The sequence below is a fragment of the Vulpes vulpes genome, chromosome 16, assembly GCF_048418805.1.
Source record: "Vulpes vulpes isolate BD-2025 chromosome 16, VulVul3, whole genome shotgun sequence".
Taxonomy (NCBI): Eukaryota; Metazoa; Chordata; class Mammalia; order Carnivora; family Canidae; genus Vulpes; species Vulpes vulpes.
In genome coordinates, this window is record NC_132795.1 from 89,132,046 (window position 1) to 89,152,411 (window position 20,366).

The 20,366-nt window shown below is 44.8% G+C and overlaps 1 protein-coding gene across 11 annotated transcripts in view; it reads right to left on the reverse strand.

Moving 5' to 3' along the window:
• Window positions 1-766: 766 nt before the first annotated feature.
• BCL11A (BCL11 transcription factor A) overlaps window positions 767-20,366 on the reverse strand; it is a 100,759-nt gene continuing 81,159 nt past the window's right edge. For 3 of the 11 annotated variants that reach the window (XM_025992684.2, XM_072742492.1, XM_072742491.1), the window contains exons 3-5: window positions 16,670-16,771; window positions 9,477-11,219; window positions 767-1,278 (exon numbers count right to left, since the gene is read on the reverse strand). In XM_025992684.2, the coding sequence (XP_025848469.1) occupies window positions 1,187-1,278; window positions 9,477-11,219; window positions 16,670-16,771 (1,937 nt within the window). In that variant the 3' untranslated portion in view covers window positions 767-1,186. Of the gene's footprint in view, window positions 1,279-9,196; window positions 11,220-16,669; window positions 16,772-20,366 lie in introns of all 11 variants that reach the window. The other 8 variants (XM_025992685.2, XM_072742494.1, XM_072742493.1 and 5 more) reach the window with 3 other exon arrangements.

Here is a 20,366-nt window from a genome sequence, read left to right on the forward strand (position 1 = left end):
CAAATCGAGAAAAGTTCTTTGCAAATTAACTGGACCAGAAGGGATTTTTAGCACCTGTTTGTAGACCTAACTTACTTGTGCCACTAATTTCTGAGGAATGGACGTCACAATTATAACTGTGTGTTCTGATGTGAACCTCTTTCCTCCTACACTCTTCCCCCGTATAAAATCTGCCCCAAATTTCCTGATATAAGTAATGTAAGTAATAAAGAAGTTTTATGTGTGTTTGTTTGTCTGTATTATGATATATTTGCTAAAGGTTTGGGAACTTAAAATTAGAATATTTAATAAGCCACTGCTGACATTTATCACCTTCTTTGGGATTTACCACTAACCCAGTGACGTTATCTTTCTTGAGCTAAATTAAAAGACAAATTCAAATCCTGCATGGTAGCCACCAAAAGCATATATTTGAAAAACAGAATTCAGCGTGCCATATTATGCATTATTTAATGGTATGCAAATTATAAGTCAGACAGTTAGGAAAACCACACTTCAGCATTAATAAACAGCAACACTACTACTACATTAATTATGATATTGCTATGATTTATTCCCAGGTTTTGCATTTTGATTCTCCTTGAAAATTTATGCCATCTGATAAGCAGTAACCTCTTTCCCCTCCTACACCTCCTACCCATTCCTCAAATCTGCTCCTCCGGCCCACCCAATGGATGTCTGCAGGAGACGGGTACAGAGATACAAAGTCATAAGCAGCTGCACTGTCTTATAAGCATTAATAATTAAAGAACAAGCAAACACCACCTAAAGCTCCAACATTTATTGTGTTCAATGTTAAGCACACTTTTTAAAAGACAACATAGAATGTATAGAAACAAGGGGTTGGGGGACTCATGCTCATTTCCACAATACAGGTAATTAGGTTGGCTGGTTTCCAAAGGGCCAGGACGTCACTCAGGACAGCGATGGTCCATGCGCCCTCTATACGGGACTGATTTCACTGTTCCAATGTGGGTCTGTTTTTTTGTTTTTACTTTTTATTAAAAAATATAAATAAAATGGCACTGCAGGCCCGGGCAGGAAGGACTCTGCAGGACTCTGTCTTCGCACAACGGCTTCTTGGAGGCTACTGTCAGAAAACATCACAAACTAGCAGGATGACAGACCACGCAGATGTCGGCTGGGCGGCTCGCGTCCACCCCGCCCCTGGGGGCTTCAAATTTTCTCAGAACTTAAGGGCTCTCGAGCTTCCATCCGAAAACTGCCACACATCTTGAGCTCTCTGGGTACTACGCCGAATGGGGGTGTGTGAAGAACCTAGAAAGAGGATGGAGACAGAGGAGGGGAAAAAAAAAAAGTACAGGTGTGACTTGGCCCAGTGATTTTCTGTTCTCTAACTAGCTTTTTAAATTTACGACTTAAATCCACCACAGGTTGAGCCACTGGCATCTTAAACACCATTTCAAACCCAATCCCCCCCCACCCCCAGATCTCCGGCCACCCCCTCCCCGCCTTCCCCCACCACGGCCCCAGACCCGCTACCACATCTCTCGATCTCGTATGATTGTCCTAATAAACTGGGGACACACCTGGGAGGAAACACTTGCCCTTACGACTGAGAAAACTGAGTAGGAAACAGTCCTTTGGTTGAGGAGAACAGGGGGGGTCGGGGGAGGAGGGAAGGGGGACATTTCCTTAAAATAATAATAAAATTATAAAGAAACAGAAACTCAAAATTGATGTGAAAGCAGCACAACGAAAACATGAAATGTCATCAAGTTCAACGTCAAAGCAGCCAACGATTTACAAGAGGCGAACAAATCTCTGAAGAGGAAACCAGAACCCAAAATAGTTGCTCCCAAATGGCACCAAAAACTGCCTGTAGTTTTCTTTCAAACATGCAGTTTTCTTTTTCTTTCCTTTTTTTTTTTTTTTTTTCTTTTTTGGTAAGGGGGCAAGGCAATGGTGAAGGGAAGAAGGGAGTGCTTATGTCCTCCGGGGTCCTCCCTTGCTGTGCACAGTGACTTGAAGCAGCAGAACTGGGAGTCCGGATGTGCCGAGGAAGAGGGCCACCACGGTGGCATTCCAGGGCTCGTTGCCATGGCGACCCGAAGCCGGGCCTGGGGCCTCCTCTCCCCCGACTTGGCGCCGCAGGAGGCCCAGGGGCTGGAGCTCAGCTGCTCTCCCGGATTCCCCTGCGCAGTGGAGACCCGGGCTGAGGGGCCGCCTGTGTTCCAGGTGGGCTCTGGGGAACCCCGTTCCCAGTCCGGCCCTGGCACTGTCGTTGCGGCCCGTCTAGCTGACACCCCCACCGCACCCCTTTGTCCGACCTGCTAGCGACATCCAAAGCCCTGACAGATAGGATCCGGCCTGGGCCTGTGCCACCGGCTCACCCCGGGTCGAGGAGCGCAGCCCCCCGGTGGGGTTGGGGGCGCCGGGGGCGGGGCGGGGCGGGGCGGGTCCTGCGGCCCCGGGTAGACTTTGGGGAAATCGCTTAATTTGCCTCTTCTGCTGAATCACCAGGACCCGAGATCCGCCTCCCTCTGAGTAGTCTTTGCCACTTTACAGAAAGGAAAAACAGTATTTGGATCAACCGTTGGAGTTGTGTTCAGGCAAGCTTAGGTTCTCAGGCACAATGACCCTGGTGACCTGAATTGGTCTCCTTTCCCCGTGTGAAAGGGAGGAATTAATCGCATCCCACGACCATAGATGACACTGGGAAATAGAGAGAGAGAGAGAAACAGACCCATCCCCCTAAAGGCTGATTCACTGGCCATGTGTTCTACTGAATGAAACAGAGGGCTAATGGGATAACAAGATGACAGCAAGCAAAAGTGCACACCCAACGACCCATGTCTACCATTCGTGGCTCTAGCAGCCCTGGAGTAAATGTACATAATCCCAATTCTGGCTACGTGTTCTGATGTCCGTTTCTCTAAAGGTGGGTTCATTTATTCTTAATTGGGAAAGCGGCAGGGCCTTAGGAGACACTTAGAAAATTTGCTAAGTGCCTCATGCCTTTTAAAAGTTAACAGTCTTTTAAGGAACATTTTTTTTTTTTCCAAGCAGGTTTAAAGAACACTGCCAATCCCATCCTCACACTGGCAAAATTCCCACTTTTTTTTTTCTTTTTCTTTTTCTTTTCTTTTTTTTTTTTTTTTTTTTTTTTATAATGGGAAGTTGTCTGAAAAAGAAAAGAGAATGGGATGGGTACATTCTTGAACACACCAGGCCCGGGAACGATGGAGTAACAGAATCGTAATGAAGAACACACGACTACAGCACAGTCATAAGAAATCATGTTTGTGTGTGCGCACAGAGGGCGAGAGAGGTTTAAACAAAAAAAAAAAAAAAAAAAGAAAAAGAAAGGAAAAAAGAAAGAAAGAAAACGCAGTATTTCCTCCCTCAAGCTCTGAGAGTCAAGTGTTCAAAGCAGGACAGGATGGGGCCTGAGGCTCCTCAACAACTTTTCAGGAAAGCCTGAAATATCCCAGTACCTTTTAACAAACTTAGTGTCTGTGAATAAACCACCCCATTTCCTTATTTCTCCAAATGAAATGATATCTAACCCCCCACTGCCACTTCCTTTCAAATTCTCGCTTCCAGCATTATGAACATATACAGTACGTACTTATTACATATACAACAATGGTATTTAAATAAACAGTTCTGTCACAGAATGCCCTGGAAAAAAAACTCAACTATTTCACACTTCCTGCCACGGCTGGTACAAATGAAGAATCAAGTGTTCACCCCACTTCTTAGCCCCCTTTAAAATGTTTTGGCTTCGGTCCTTTTGTAGGTCCTAGACAAAGAGAAGGTAGGAACCGGTCTCAGGACAGAGGCAGTCCATGCACTGGGAGGGTTTCTAAGTTAAAATCGGTGAGATATAGTTATTTGCTGTGCTCCTGTTTATTGAATTGTTCTCAAAATGAAGATATAAAGAAACATTTAAGCATTAAGAGTTCAGGTATGTAGAGAACATTGCAGTATCACATAAACTGGAGAATTCGGAAAAATGTTAACGTCCTTAGTATTTCCTCATTTAAAAAAAAATCATGAATTTATCCCCTGTCGGCCACGTTTCTTGTTATTTCGCATTAAGATTTTTAATTTTGGGGTTCCAGATACAGATGCCATTTATAAGTGATATTCTTGTTGCCTAGGTTTTCATGCTCCCATTGTTCACTCAGCTTGAGAAATAATATTTTATAAGAGGGCTTCAGTAAGTCAGGAGACTAAGTACCCTGAAGAACGTGTCTCCCAATAAATTTATTTAACTTTGGGACCATGTAAATCAAACATGATCTTTGATTTATCACCAGATGTTTGCACCCCCCCCCCAGTCCCCATTTGATTTAAGAAATTTGAACATACGAGTAAGTATACAGTATCCACCATTAATTCTGTCTGTCAGGATGCAAAACCTAATTATGCTAAGAGCATCATATACTGAAAAATTAAAATGAACACTGTATATAAAACCTGCACAGCTGCACTCATAGCTCCTAATAAAAGAGTAATAGGGACATACAGTGGTTTTATGGACATTTAATATGGTGGAGCAGAAGTTGCCACATCTAAAACCAGCATGGCACTGGGGACTACCTCTATCTTTAACAGTATGCTGGATTCAGTTGTGAAGTAACCTAATTCAAAACACAAATATCGCCTCTCAGTTCACTGCCAGTTACCAAGTCCTGCCAGATACGTCCATCTCGTCCCAGCCCTAGTACCCAGCCCCAAACCCTCTCTTACGGGATTCCTCTCTGCCTCCACTCCCCGCTTCCCACCCAACCGGCTTTAAAAAAAATACACCTACTTTCTGTGTATTTTAGAAGGATAAAACTATTCTTGCCTCAGATAAAAGGCATTACATGAAAAGGCCACCTCACAGCACCAGGGCATAAGGACTGAGCAACGAAAATGCTACCACAAGAAGACAACAGAACAGCTTTTGTTTGGGTTTTTACAAAAAGAAGAACAACGTTGTATCCATTCATCTACACTGGGAACAGGGAGACAGTATCACAGAAGTATGTATTTTAATAAAGCAAATAGATGCTGCAACATGCAGTATTTGTAAAACTGACAACACAGATTTCTAAGGAGGGGTTTTTATAAGGGACCTAACTTGCTTTTCAAAGATGTTTCATTTCTTAAATCTATTGGTTGGGCAAAAGATCACTGAAGGGTATTCCCCACCCCACCCCCCCTCATTTGCTAACAGCCAGGAACAAACTATAAAAACACCTAAAAGATCTGTCCCATCTCTGGTCCCCTAGGACCTCAGAATCACAAGGCAAACCACCATGCATCTCAGGAAATCAGTGGCTGATTCCACAGATTTGCCACATCTGGCTAAACTACTGGTTACTTCTCTCTCTCTCTCTCTCCCTCCGTTAACCTGATGCCTCATTTCAGGATTTTTATGGGGGGGGGGGAGGTTATTTGGGGGATGAAGAAAGACTCATATGGAAACGAAAGCTGATTTTTTTTTAAAAAAACCTCTTTTACATTATGTTCTAGTATAAGGCAGGGAAGGGAGAATAGAAAAGAACTTTCAGACAACAAGAACAGCAAAAAATCCAAAGGAAATAAAAGTTCAAGATGCTATTACCAGTAAATTTTTCATTTATATCTGAATGGATTACTGCTAAGAGATGAAGGGAAAGTTTTTTACATCAGACTGAAAACACTTTCCATTTCTCGAAAATTATTCTAGAACTATAAAATCTAAAAACTATTTCCATGTTTTGAGATATGTCTATTTTAATATAGTAAGCACTTTATGTTCCTTTAGGGTATGATACACGCATCAAAATGCCCATAGAAATAATCCTGAAAAAGACTGACTGGCCTTCTCTTAAAACCTGTTATTTTCTTGAAAGTAATTTACAGAGTGTGTCAAATGAGGACACAAGAAGCTTACATTGTGTACTTTAATTTTTTTTATTTTTTTCAATAAAGGGACAAAATGGGTGTATGAACAGGTTAATGCAGACAACTGCCAAAAAAACACAGACAGTGGTTTTTCCAATAGAACTTAACAAAGACCAGAAACAAATACAATAAAAAGCCAGGTTGTAATGACCTTTGGTCATCCAAATAAAAAAAAATAAAAACAAAGAAAAATAAAAGATCAAATTAAGTGCCTCTGTTTTGAACAGGGCACGTAAGCAATAATAAATAGTGACTCCCATAGTAAAAGATAAAATTTCAAGTTACGACAAACAGCTTTCATTACAGGAATAGAAAAGGCCAATAACAAAATATTCTGCATTGCCATTTACAAAAAAGTATTGACTAAAGCGGGCTTTCTCTTTAATATGCTTTGCATATGAAATTCTTTCCAATCTAAATATAAAGCACCATTTAGTTTTTGGCAATGAAAAAAACTGCAAAACATTGTTTTTGTTTTTTTTTTTCCTTTTTTTTTTCTTTCTTTCTTTTACTGCATATGAAGGTAAGATGCTGGAATGTAGGGTGATAGAAGGAAAGGGACAAAAAGCACACTACATAACAAACCAACGTTATTAGCTTGCAGTACTGCATACAGTATGGCAGCAGGAAAAAGGAACAAAAAAGGATATGTACAACCCCTATGACAGCCATCCGTGTGACATTCTAGCAGGCTCCCCCAAACCGCCATTATATGGCTTCTCATCTGTACAATGTCACACTTTTTTGTTTGTCTCTTTTTTTTTTTTTTGAAGCATACAAATAATTTGCACTATATTATCCTGCCAAATTAAAAAAATATACTGTGGCAGCCTGTCTTTTTTTTTTCCACTACCAAAAAAGGTACATTGATACCTTTTAAGAGAACAAGCAACAGTTAAAAATACAAGCTTCAATATAAATACTATAGTGCCTAACACTAGATGAACATTTAATTCAAATACCATTCTAGAAATACAGAAAAAAGACCATAAATGTGTTTTAGCATAGGAATCAACATGAGTGTGCATTTTCCTATATTTAAGTACTATATAATCTTAAACCTTTCCCCAATGTATGTTTTTTTTACAACCTGAAGAGCGGTGTGTATCCAAGGCATAGAATTTCCACTACCATTTTTAAATGGATAACAAGTCTTGTAACACCACCAAGACAATGGAACCCTAAAATGCAGTTCCCCCCTAAACATAATGAAGTGTTTTTTTAAAAAAATTTTTTTTCTTAACATTTATATTTAAAAAAGTTTTGTACAAAAAAATCCTTGCACTGTAGAAGCGAAAGCAATCATTCATTTCTATGTTAAGTGTATTCTGTTTTCCATTCACAGCGCTTGCAATGTTGAGTCCGAGTAAGTAAGCTCATTAGTCAAGTAAATGGCTGGCAAAGTTTTTTTTTTTTAGTTTTTTTTTTAAAAATGCTCATCAATGAGATTGTGTTCAATTTTTTTTTTTTCAGCATTCTTGCAACTTTTCCCTTAAGTATAGACCTGTAAACTGGGAAAATTGTACAGTGCACTTAATTGTCCTATCTGAGCAGGTTTATTTTATACTCAACCTCTGTATCTCTGATTAGAGAAAAGATACAGATATTACAGGCAGAGTCAAGTGCTATTTGAACACCAACTGGGGCAGATGCTAGCTTAATAAAAAAGAAAAAATTAAAAAAATAAAATAAAAACAATGAATCCTCTTCCATGTTAACACAAATAGCACACAGTGTATGGAAAAGAAATGAAGTACAACTTTTAGGGAGCACAGACATATATACTGCTACTCTTAAAAATTCTTTCTCTTCTTTTTTTAAGAATGTCACATTTAAACACAAGTATTAAGAATTCATAGTTAATCATCATTGTATCAATATTAGCTTATACACCTGTTCTAGTTTAAAATGGCAAATAGTACCACGTTGTGCTAAAAGATCACATATTTTTCTCCTGTTACCCTCTGTCAAACCTTATTGTCAGTCTCCACTTTTTAAAAAATGGTCTACGAGGTCTTAAAGTTTATCATTTGATTGTCCCTTTGACAACCAAGTAGATCTGGATCTATTTCTTTTGGTGCCAGAACGTTTTTAAACAGACGTTATTTAAAACAAGTCATCTTCATACAATGGATTCCTTACTAATAATGTATTTAGTTGTATTCCAGGGCTTTTGCACGTTGCACATTCAATTTAATCATCATTTTAAAAAAAATAAAACTTTGGGCAAAACAGCCCATTTCTTTTAAGCTCTCACCAGGAGCAAAATAGCGTTTATACTGGTACAATCAGTTTTGCTTATAAGATTAAACTAAAGGGAGAATGATGATTAACTAGGACATAATGGGTCATATTTTTTAGGTAGCCATTGTTGTGAGAAATACAATATAGAATTATATGCTAGGTCCTAAGTTTCCTTACCTCACCCAATGCTGAATTAAGCTACAAGTTTATAACAAGTAGAAAGAACCATCAACGTGGTTTTAATAGATCCAAGGCACTCATATTTTTAAAACCAAATGACAGAATAAACTTGTTTTGTCTTTCTATTAATTTGTCAATTCAAGGCCTTTTTTTTTTCCTCTCCAATTGATACATTTAACCCTTTAGAGACAGACATTTAGCTCATAGAGATTTTCTTTCAGTGCCGTCGATTCTGTCTATAGAGGGTTAACCCAAAGACTGTTTTTCCTCCTCACGTTATAAAATAAAACTGTACATGATATGTATTACAGAATGTATGCAGCATGGTCTTTTTCTCTCTCTCTCTCTTTTTCTCTCAGAACGGAACTGGAAACAGCAACATGTTTGCTCAGCAACGAATCGGGGACAATTTAAAATAGCCATAACATACCATACATGCTGTCTAAGTTTAAAAAAAAAAAAAACATACACAACATGTAAATTATTGCACAAGAGAAAGGCTCAAAGTTTGCGTAAAATGCAATAGTATTGCCCCATACAGATCATGCATTCAAACGGTGAGAACATAAAGGAAAAAAAAAAAAAAAGAAAAAGAAAAAGAAAAAAGAAAAAGAAAAAAAAAAAAAACAGGTGTGCTGGTGACAAGCACTCTCATATTCTTAGCTTCCGTTACTTCTGTTTGTAATTGTTTGTTTAATCACAGGGGACTAGAAAAAAATCCTACAGGGGGAGGGAAGAGAGGGAGGGAGGGAGGGAGGGAGGGAAGGGGGGAGGGAGGGGGTGGGGGAGTGGGGCTGGAGGGCCATGGGGGGGAAGGGGGTGCAGAAAGGAGGTGTCAGGTGGGAGTGAGGGAGGGGTGTTAATATACCTCTATTCAGTTTTTATATCATTATTCAACACTCGATCACTGTGCCATTTTTTCATGTGTTTCTCCAGGGTACTGTACACGCTAAAAGGCATCTTACAAATTTCACATTTGTAAACGTCCTTCCCCACCTGGCCATGCGTTTTCATGTGCCTGGTGAGCTTGCTACTCTGGGCACAGGCATAGTTGCACAGCTCGCATTTATAAGGCCTTTCGCCCGTGTGGCTTCTCCTGTGGACAGTGAGATTGCTACAGTTCTTGAAGACTTTCCCACAGTACTCACAAGTGTCGCTGCGTCTGCCCTCTTTTGAGCTGGGCCTGCCCGGGCCCGGACCACTAATATGGGGCGTGCTCCCTCCACTTCCCGTGCCGCTGCGCCCCGAGATCCCTCCGTCCAGCTCCCCGGGCGGCGTGGAGAAGCGCAAGCTCCCGTTCTCCGAGGAGTGCTCCGACGAGGAGGCGAAAGGCGATTGTCTGGAGTCTCCGAAGCTCAGGAAGGGATCCTTGAGCTGCCTGGAGGCCGCGTAGCCGGCGAGCCACTGCGAGTACACGTTCTCCGTGTTGGGCATCGCGGCCGGGGGCAGGTCGAACTCCTTCTCGAGCTTGATGCGCTTGGAGAAGGGGCTCAGCGAGCTGGGGCTGCCCAGCAGCAGCTTTTTGGACAGGCCCCCCGAGGCCGACTCGCCCGGGGAGCAGCCGCGGCCGTTTACAGTGCCATCGTCTATGCGGTCCGACTCGCCGGCCACCGAGTCTTCGTCGCAAGTGTCCCTGTGGGCCTCGGCCTCGGCCAGGTGGCCGCGCTTATGCTTCTCGCCCAGGACCTGGTGGAAGGCCTCGCTGAAGTGCTGCATGGAGCTGAGCACCATGCCCTGCATGACCTCGGGCAGCGCGCGGCCCTCGTCGCCCACGCCCACCACCGCGCCCCGCGAGCTGTTCTCGTGGTGGCGCGCAGCCTCCAGGCTCAGCCCGAAGCCGTAGTCCACCCTCTCGCTCTCCGTCAGCTCCTCCTCCTCCTCTTCCTCCTCTTCCTCCTCTTCCTCGTCGTCCTCCTCTTCCTCCTCGTCCCCGTTCTCCGGGATCAGGCCCGGGTCGTTCTCGCTCTTGAACTTGGCCACCACGGACTTGAGCGCGCTGCTGGCGCTGCCCACCAGGTCGCTGGTGCCGGGTTCCGGGGAGCTGGCGGTGGAGAGGCCGTCGTCGGACTTGACGGTCATGGGGGACGACTTGTGCATGTGCGTCTTCATGTGGCGCTTCAGCTTGCTGGCCTGCGTGCACGCGTGGTCGCACAGGTTGCACTTGTAGGGCTTCTCGCCCGTGTGGCTGCGCCGGTGCACCACGAGGTTGCTCTGAAATTTGAACGTCTTGCCGCAGAACTCGCACGACTTGGACTTGACCGGGGGCTGGGAGGGAGGAGGGGCGGACTGCAGAGGAGGGAGGGGGGGCGTCGCCAGGAAGGGCGGCTTGCTACCTGGCTGGAAGGGCTGCAGTAACCTTTGCATAGGGCTGGGCCGGCCTGGGGACAGCGGTGGGCTAGACGTGTTCCCTGCCAGCTCTCTAAGTCTCCTAGAGAAATCCATGGCGGGGGGCTCCATAGCCATTGGATTCAACCGCAGCACCCTGTCAAAGGCACTCGGGTGATGGGTGGCCAGGGCCATCTCTTCCGCCCCCAGGCGCTCTATGCGGTGGGGGTCCAAGTGATGTCTCGGTGGTGGGCTAAACAGGGGGGGAGTGGGTGGAAAGCGCCCTTCGGCCAGGCCGGAAGCCTCTCTCGATACTGATCCTGGTATTCTTAGCAGGTTAAAGGGGTTATTGTCTGCAATATGAATCCCATGGAGAGGTGGCTGGGAAGGACATTCTGCACCTAGTCCTGAAGGGATACCAACCCGCGGGGTCAGGGGACTTCCGTGTTCGCTTTCTAAGTAGATTCTTAATCCATGAGTGTTCTGTGCGTGTTGCAAGAGAAACCATGCACTGGTGAATGGCTGTTTGCAAGTTGTACATGTGTAGCTGCTGGGCTCATCTTTACCTGCAAAATAATACAACACCGACATCAATGTTTAATCACAGACGAGGGCGTCAGCAATCGCTTATTCACGTTTCACCTCCAGCCTGCCCTGCACCCCGCCCCCCCCCCACCAGCCTGACTCGACCCCAAAGGGCCTCAGCCCGCACTGACCTAGTGTTCCCAGGGGCCTTCGACGGGTGCCTGGCACACCTGCTGGTCCGGTGCCCAACGAATATTTGGCCCCGTCGGGCTTTCTGCCATTGCAGTTCGGTTCTGAGGATTTTAAATCCAGTCTCCAAAAGCGGAAAAATCTGGACCAGCTCAAGCTCGGGAATGAGGATCCCTGCATTCTGCAGAGCCTCGGGCGACCATCTGAACTTTTCCGGTCTTTTTGCCAGCTGCGGTTTGTTTGGGGCAAGCTACGTGTCACCTCTGTTGCCTCCGTTTCCTCATTTGTTAAGTGAGGAGGGACTTGGATAAGGTGACCCGAAGGGAAACTTCCCCGCTTCCTAAATCCCATCCTTCTATTCTCCCCTGGGTGGCAGGTGAACTTTCTGAATAGGCAATCATTTCATAGGCATATCGGAAAAGAGAAGGTCAACTCATCACAGTTCTCTGTGGCCCTAGAGATGCTTTTAGTCTTAGCCCGAAACACACTAGTTGTTGACATTGTTCAAAATGAGAAAATACTCATAAAATAATCCCGTGGAAGAGACACTAGCAACATTCCCATCACATCCCCAGCCTGTGCGGGGATCGGGGAGTCCCAGTTCTGGTTCCACGACACTGTACAGGGACTCCCATTTTTATCTCAGGGGACGGTGCAAAAAAAATATATATATATATATCTCAGAAGAGAAATTTAATTCGGATTTAACCAACAGGCCGTATCAAATCTTTCGGAGTCGTCCCCCCAGTCAAACAAATGCAAGTCTGGAGAAGTTAGGAGGAGTGGCTGGTGCCAACTTAAGCAGACACAGCATCCTAGTTTAAGAACAGTTAAAGCAGCCAGCACCATGACGGGCAGCAGGCTGAGAAATGCTACACTATCCTCCTCCTCATTATTTTGAGAGGCTAACAACGTGAACCAAATTATACAACATCCTGCGCCCTCGGCTGAGCCTCAGCTCCAGTTGAGAAAGAAACAGAAAGATACAGTTCAGCTAGTCAACTCTTTGGCCAGTAGCCAAGCCGTCTGGAGAGGGGCCCTGCTTAAGTCACATTATTTCTCTCTCGCTGAAAAGAACCCGAGAGTGGTAAATGCCACTTTGGCAAAGAGGGGCCAGCTTGACTTCACAATCATTCATTTTTGGAGATAGCTACATTTAAAAAATATATATACACCAAGGGAGTAACTAACAGTTTACCAGTCAACCACGGCATTAAAAGGGGGCACAAATGTTGGTGGCCAAGGGACAAGGATGAGAAAAAATAGATAACTTTCCAGGGATGCCAAAAAAGACAGTGCGTAAAACACAAATGAGAAATAAACTTTAGCCCGCCTTTTCAAAGGGGGACTAGACCAGTTGCTTAAGGCCCCAGCTAGTGTTTGTCAGCAACTTTTTTAAAAGCAAAAAAAAATAATAAATAAATAAATAAATAAATAAATAAGTAAAAAAAAAAAAAAATCCACTGCGGAGCTAAAGAGTGGGAATGAGGAATTAATCAATTATGATTCCTCCATTTAGCAAGTCAGAAAGAAAAGCTGGCAGGGTCTTCTCAGGAGCCCCAAACACTTGCATTCCAAAACAAGCCAGCCTTGCTCAAGCACTTGTCTGAATAATGGACTCCCTGCCCTGACCTTGTAATTTACTTTACAATGCATTTATAATCTCACTCAATATATCCCACTCCTGGGTAAATCTCTTTAACAAGATTAGATGATAAGATACCAAAATTAGGTTTCCAACATTTGCCTAATGTGGAGGGAGGGAAAAAAAAAAAAAGGCAGAAAGATTTTGAAAGAAAACGCTGACATTAGGATCACATTATCTGCCTATTTTTGTTTGCCTCCTCTCTTCCAAGGGAAATAAAAAGCATCATTGAGAGTATTTTCATAAATTTTTTGTTGTTGTTGAACAATGACTTGGGTCCTAAATAGGCAGGGAAAAAACTATCTGGTTCCAACTAACGTGACCCTCCGTGGCTCTCTCCTTTGCCTCTCTAGGACTCTGTGTTATTATCATACATTTAGCCTGACAATCCCAATTGGATAAGTAAAAAAGGAGATTTGTCAGCTACAACAAGTCCTTAACGCTTTCATCACTCCAGATGCCATAAAATCATATTTCAGCTCCTAATAGCCTACTGACTCCTCCCAGGCCTGGGCCCGTAGTTAGCAACGTGGGTTCCGCGGGCCCCCGGGGGCAGGCCGGGCCCTGGTGAGCGCCGAAAGGTGGACGGCACCGCATCACGGATCTCACCTGCATCCTTTCCAAAAGGCTTAAACGAGAAAAGTCTGCTTTATTTTGCTGCTCTGGACTTCCTAAAATGTTGTTTCCAGAGCCAGTGATGTGCTCGTGCTACAACACGTTCACACTCTGCCGTTATCCTCTCCTCTCGCACACCGGGTCAGAGAAGATGGCATTTTATCTTATAATGAGCATACAACATACCGTTTTCACTATCGCATTTTAGTATTCCTATCAACTAGATATTCTAGATCATGAGGGCAGCTAGTGTAATCATAATGTCAATGAGAAGGGCTGTTACGATTGAGACGAAAGATTACATCGAAAGAGCTGCTTTGAAACCGGTAATTATTACCAGTCCACTAATAGCAAATGATGCATTACAGTTTCACCATATAATCTGTGTTTCACTCGGCTCACGCCAGTGCACCATATTATATTACGGTGCTCACAGAGTCTCCATTCCTAAACTGCAGTCATCAATAAATGTGTTACTTGCCATAATTTGTGAAATTACTTTGTTCATAACATCTTTGATGGTTTAGAAAGACCAGAATTGATTTCCTGCGTGGCAAAATTAGGGCTACATTGATTTATTGACGTGTAAAATATAATAATATTCTTCATTTACTCTGACGAAAATCAACTTCTCAATTTGAGAGCCTCATTGGGCATTCAGGGGGATTGTTTTGATTTAGAGCAATAAACTGAGACCTGGCCCCAAGCATAGGAACTCCAGGCATCAAACAGTTAAAATAGGCTATTAGCTCACCTACTGGCTCTTATTTTATTTCATTTTATGGTATGGGAAGGAATAACCCCATTGTCACCAATGCTAAAGAGTCTTGTGATCTAAGCCTCAGGATTTAGAAGAACGAGGTCTGACACCAGGCCCCTGGCTCTACTATTTACCCGCTTCCGGCTCTGAGCCAATCATTCCATTTCTTTGAGCCTTAGGTTCCCTATCTGTAAAATGAGCATAACAAACGGTACCTTAAAGAATTGTGAGGCTCTGATGACAGACGTATATAAAAGCCATATGTAAACTACCAGGTCCGACAGCACTGCGAGTTTTCATTACTCCCAGGCTCGATGAGCTACCTAGCATGATAGCTGACCACGCTCTACACCCAGAAGGGCTTCCAGAAAGAAGGCTGGAACCCAGAATCCAGGCTTCACCCCAGGCCAAGGGGAGGCCCTGTCTAGAGGGCAGCAGGAGCGGGCCCCTTCAAGGCCTTCGACTGTGGTCTACCTGTGGTCTACCGGCAGGGAAGCCACAAGGTAAGTGCTAAGTGCTCTGAAAGCCAAGGGCGGCTGGTTAAGGCACCTGGAGTAGCCTGGGGGTCAGCTCTGCTAGAGAGCTTTCTGGAACTCCACAACCCATTTCCACATACCTTGTCTGGTCACTCCTAAACTGGTCCTGCCAGCATGGGCACCAGCAAACTAGACACCCTCCCTTGGCAGGAAGAAGGGGAGAAGGCCCCGGGCTCCTAGTTTCCCACCCCCTCAAATCCAACTCCCTGCCCTCGCGAGGGTCAGCGGAAGAGAGAGAACCGAACTCTTTCCCAGGCCAGCAGGCCTTGGCCACTCACCTCGGTCCTCCTCTCTACTGTCCCGCTCCCTTCTTTCCCCTTCCCTTCAGGGGTGGCTCTGTTCCCACGCCCTGGTGTGGGCCCCAGGCACCCCCAGCAGAATGAGGAGCGCTCTCCCCACCCAGTCAGCATGTAGGGACTCGAAACCCTGAGTCCAACCCCCTAAACTCTCTACCATCTGTGACCTAACCCAGGCTTAGGCCCAGCTTGGTGTTGGGGAGGGGGTGGCACAAGAGGTGCTTCTAACCCCTGCACCGCCCAGCCCTCAGGACTTGAGGACTTGTGAAATTCATACAATAACTCTTTGTTACCTAGGATTACCTAGGACTTAACAAAACAAACAGCTGGCTTCAAATTTGGTCTCAGGGCGCATGCCCTGCCCTGCAGACACCATTCCCAAGGTGGTTAGGTCGACTTTACCTCTCCCACCTAAAAGCCAGTCCCCTCTCTAGCTGAACTCCTACAGCATCTTGTTCTTTCCTTTCCGTGACACTGTATCCCTTTCTTTTCTTCTTTCCACAACGGGTTAGTTTGCACAAACTTTCAAAATAAAAACACATTCCTGAAATCAAACGTAGATGCCACGCTTCTTTTTCTCTGAAAGCTGCTTTTTCGTGTTTGGGGTAGAATCAACCCCCACCCCCATCCGACTTTGCAGCCATGCATGACTCATATCATTTGTATCATTTGTTACTACATAGAGAAAAGCAGACTGTATTACCTTCTAAAACAGCATCTTTTCAAACACTTTTTTTTTTTTTTTTTTACAAAACATACAGATCTACATTTCATAAAAAATTTCCCCACCATAAAAGTTGGTTTGCACAAGTACTTGAATGGTGTTAATGGTTGTGATGGTGGTGGCAGTGGGAACTTTGACTTTAAGCAACAACGCTGTGCATTTTTCTCTAAAACTAGGAGAAAAATAAGTAGAAATTGTCTATGTTTGCACGTATATAATGCACCATGTATACATACAAATATACCATGTTTCAGTACACATGTAAATGCGTAGATAACATATACGAGAATCACTCTAGAGTAACTCTACACTGACTTCTTTCGGTTCTGGCCTCTGCTAACATGTACACCGTAGGACAAACTCCAAGTCCTTAAATGAGGCCATGGAAGTGAATGTCCAGCAATGAAATGAGCCCTTAACACACAGATGTAGATGGTCACCAGCCGTAGAGCCAGATAAGACCCTGGGGAGGAGACCACCCCCAGGGCTGAGCTGCTGTGGCTCCACGTCTTTAGGGAGGGAAGAAACAAAAAAGGGGAGGGAGGAAGGGGAGGGGACTGAGTGGAGTGGGGGAGAGGGTGCCAAGTGAGTAATGGAATAATGCATATGAGGATGCCAATCTATTTTGGAAGTAACTCCTTTCAGTGCATAAAAAGTAAGGTAATTTCCAGAAACTCTCATCTCTATACACATGGACATTTGTAGAAGAAATAATGCTCAACTTACAAATACCCTGCGGGGCATATTCTGCACTCATCCCGGGCGTGGGGATTAGAGCTCCGTGTGCAGAACGAGGGGAGGACAGGCCCCTCCAGTGCAGAAGTTTATCTGTGAAAGAAACCCAAAATCAAGCACTAAAGCTATAAACAACGTGCATCGTAAACCACAGGATATCACATTTCAATTCCATTAAAATAGATTAACATCATTACAGCAGCCTTGCAGATAGTTAACCGGCCCAAGGCCTGTATCGAAAAAAAACAGCGATGGAGTTAGTGCCACAATTTTGTTTTGTTTCTGATTTTAGTCTTTTTTGACAAAATAGAAGGAGTCTGTTTTAGTTGTGGGGGAGGGGGCAGTGGCCTTTGGTTCATTTGCTTGTTTGTTATTGTTTGCTTATTGTCTTATAATACGTGATACGTAAACAGTAAGGGGGAAATTGGTAATATTACGGGGTTGACTGGTAGAATGGAGGGATGTATCTGCAAGGCTGGTTAACATGCATACATTTACTTTCCAAGACAAGCCCAAGCAAAAAACAATATGCAAGTAAGAAATGAGTGGATCTGTGAATCATTTCTTCTGGAATAGAGCGTCCCACTCCACCTTCCCTGCCCCACAACTTCTTCCCAAGCTGTACTTATCACAGCAACTTCAAAGGCAGGGAAATCTGAGGCATTCTGGACTTGGTTGGGCCACACTCTAGAACTGTATCAATGGAATGAATACCCCTTATAGACATGGCTTCCTTTTTTTTTTTTTTCCTTTTTTTTCCAATATTTTATTTATTTATTCATTCATGAGAGACAGAGAGAAAGAGAGAGGCAGAGACATAGGCAGAGGGAGAAGCAGGCTCCATACAGGGAGCCCGATGTGGGACTTGATCCCGGGACCGCAGGATCAGCACCTGAGCCAGTCAGACGCTCAACCGCTGAGCCAGCCGGGCATCCCTAGACACGGCTTCTTACAACACAAAGCAGTGGAGAATACAGACTGGGATTTCTGGGGTTCAAATAACTTTGGCCAAGGCCACATCTTGAGGGTGAGGAATCCTACTCTCTTATGTGACAAGGAGAGAAACAGCAGCATTCCAATAACAGCAGCACCCAGAGAAAGTGGCCCACCTTCTCCATTCTACTGCACTTGGTTGCTCTCTGGTGAGGAGAAACAACTTCTCACACTAATAAACATAAATCTAGCAGTAAATCAAGCATTTCTAGCACCGAGACTTTTGTGAGAAAGGAAATATTTGGTTTGTGCAACCTGGGGATTATATGGTTTCTGTGGTAAGTTCCTAGTTTTTCCAAGTCCACCTTGAGCCAATCAAGCATGCAGAGGTCAACCTTGAGACAGAGTGTAGGGTCGATGGAGCAGGAGATACTCAGCGTGTTCTAGAGGCTGGGAGTTTGTGATGATTGGGGGAGGAGGGAGAGAAGAAAAACAGACTTTGATGGTGAGTAAACAGAGTATGTTTTCCATTAGCTTAATATTAAGAGCACTTAAAAGTGTTGTTGTTATACTCGAGGATAGCAGGTCTCAAGTGTAAAATACATCCTGTTCTCCTTATAGAGATTCTAGCTGCCAAGAACAGCCGGGGCAGTCAGCACAAGTTCCCCTTTCATGGGGAGCCCGGTGGGTAACAATGGTGTGGGGCTCGTGGAAGCTTTTATGCTCCGTTGTTACCAGGCCTGCAAAGGGGGTCTGCTACGGAGACCCCACCTAGCCGGAGACCATCTAGAGAGGCATATCCTCCGCCCCAAGCCCAAACAAAATAAATACCACAAAATGAACAGGCAAAAGGCTCAGAGACTGGACTTCACAACAACAACAACATGTATGTCTTCATTTGACTGTTTGTATTATAAACAGGGTATTGAGAGAGGAGGGTAAAATTAACTACAGATTTGGTCATTGTGTTTCTCAACAAGAAGTCAGAGAACCCGTTTTTGTACTCGCTCTTGCCTTAGCCACTTCCTAAGTTCGTCTGTGACCAAGACGGAAATCCTCTTAGGAGACCCGCACAACGGAGGTAGCTCTGGGATCCTAGCAGAGGTGCAGCAAGGTACCTGGACCCCTGCGTGGGGACAGTCTGATTTCAAACTCCCTGCCGCTCCCTCTGAGAAGAGCCCTGGGGTGCCCTGATCGGCCTCCAGCAAGAAATCGGAGGACTGTTAGCCTAATCCAGGCCTGACCACTCACATTTATCTTCAGTTGGCAATCCTGTCTACAGACAAGCTGTCCGGGGGGCAGCGGCCTGGTCCAGTTTTCCACAGGACAAGGCCACGTGGCAGAGCAAGGGCTCATCAGGAGAGGATCTGGGTATTTGGCATCATGACCTGCTTTTGGCTTTTGAATGATAAAAAGACCTTCGAGATCCTCAAGTCTATGCCTGCATCTGACTGATGGGAAAACGGAGGCCTTGAGCAATTAAGTGGCTGACCCACAGCTATGCTGATGTTTAGAGCAAAGATCAGAATTAGTCTCCTGACCCCTTGTCCAGTGTTCTTTTCTGGGATAGCCATCTATCTCTTCCCCAGGTTCCTGCCCAGGAAGTGCCAGTGAGGAGGGTTCTCTTTCTCCTAACCCATTAGGAGAAACACGTCTCCTAACAACCTCTTGGGACAGAGTCCAACCCAGAGGTGTTGAGTGGGCCTTGTGGGAGGGTCCAAATAAACTGACCTGGCTTCAAAACTGGAAAACAACACCTGATCTGCTTCCTGAGCCTCTCTCTGCATCCGACCTCACCCCACCTCACTGTTTTTACTCTCTACCTCTGCTTCTCCTGCAGGATCAGCCAGCTGAAGTGAGACAAACTGTTCCTACCGGCTTAACAAGCTATTGATATTGTCTTTCCAAGAGACCCATACTTGCATTTCTGTTCCCCCAGGAAGAGGGTCAAAGTATAGGCAATGGGGAACCCCAGCTGATTCTGTAGCCTCTCCCACTGAACACATCCTCCTTGGATAAGTAGTTGGCGTTCTCACTGAAACTGGAAACGCTAAATTGTCGATAGCCTCCCAAGGGTTTCACTTCTTGCCATGATGCTTTCGATTATTTCATCATGTTTTAGGCAGAGTCTCACAATTAATGCTTCTAAGCATCACTCTCAACAAGCAGCTCCACCGGCCTGAGCCAGCCCTGGTTGAGGACCTTTTCTTTTCACTTCCCCCAGAGAGTGGTGGGCTGGAATGTGGGCAGTCTAGCTCTGCTCTCTTTTGTTTCCTTGGTGGTACTCTTAGGGCAGTGGTTCTCCAAGTGCAGACGTAGGCTGTAGCACCAGCATCACCTGGGAGCCGGTTGGAAATGCAAATTCTCAGGCCCACCTCAGACTTACTGAATAAAAACCTGGGGTCAGGGGCCGTACAGCACTCTATGTCTAACAGACCCTCCAGGTGATGCATACGCACAGTTCCAGTTTAATAACGCTGTCTTAGGGTCAGGGGAGGCATGGAAGCTGGAAGCATGTTCCTCTGGCAGAGAGCCAGAGCGGCTGTGCAACCGTTGTCCCTTCTGTCTGGGACTCACCTCTTTTAGGACTACAACAGTCAAAAACAAGCAAGCTTGGGACATACCTAAGAATCCTTTTGTGTGGAATCCCAGGTTCCACCCTCCTTCACTGATAGGACAGAGAACAGAACCAAGCTTTCCATCAAATAGGGAGTGCTCTTTGCACAAGACTACATCCAAACCGGTTTACGCTAGA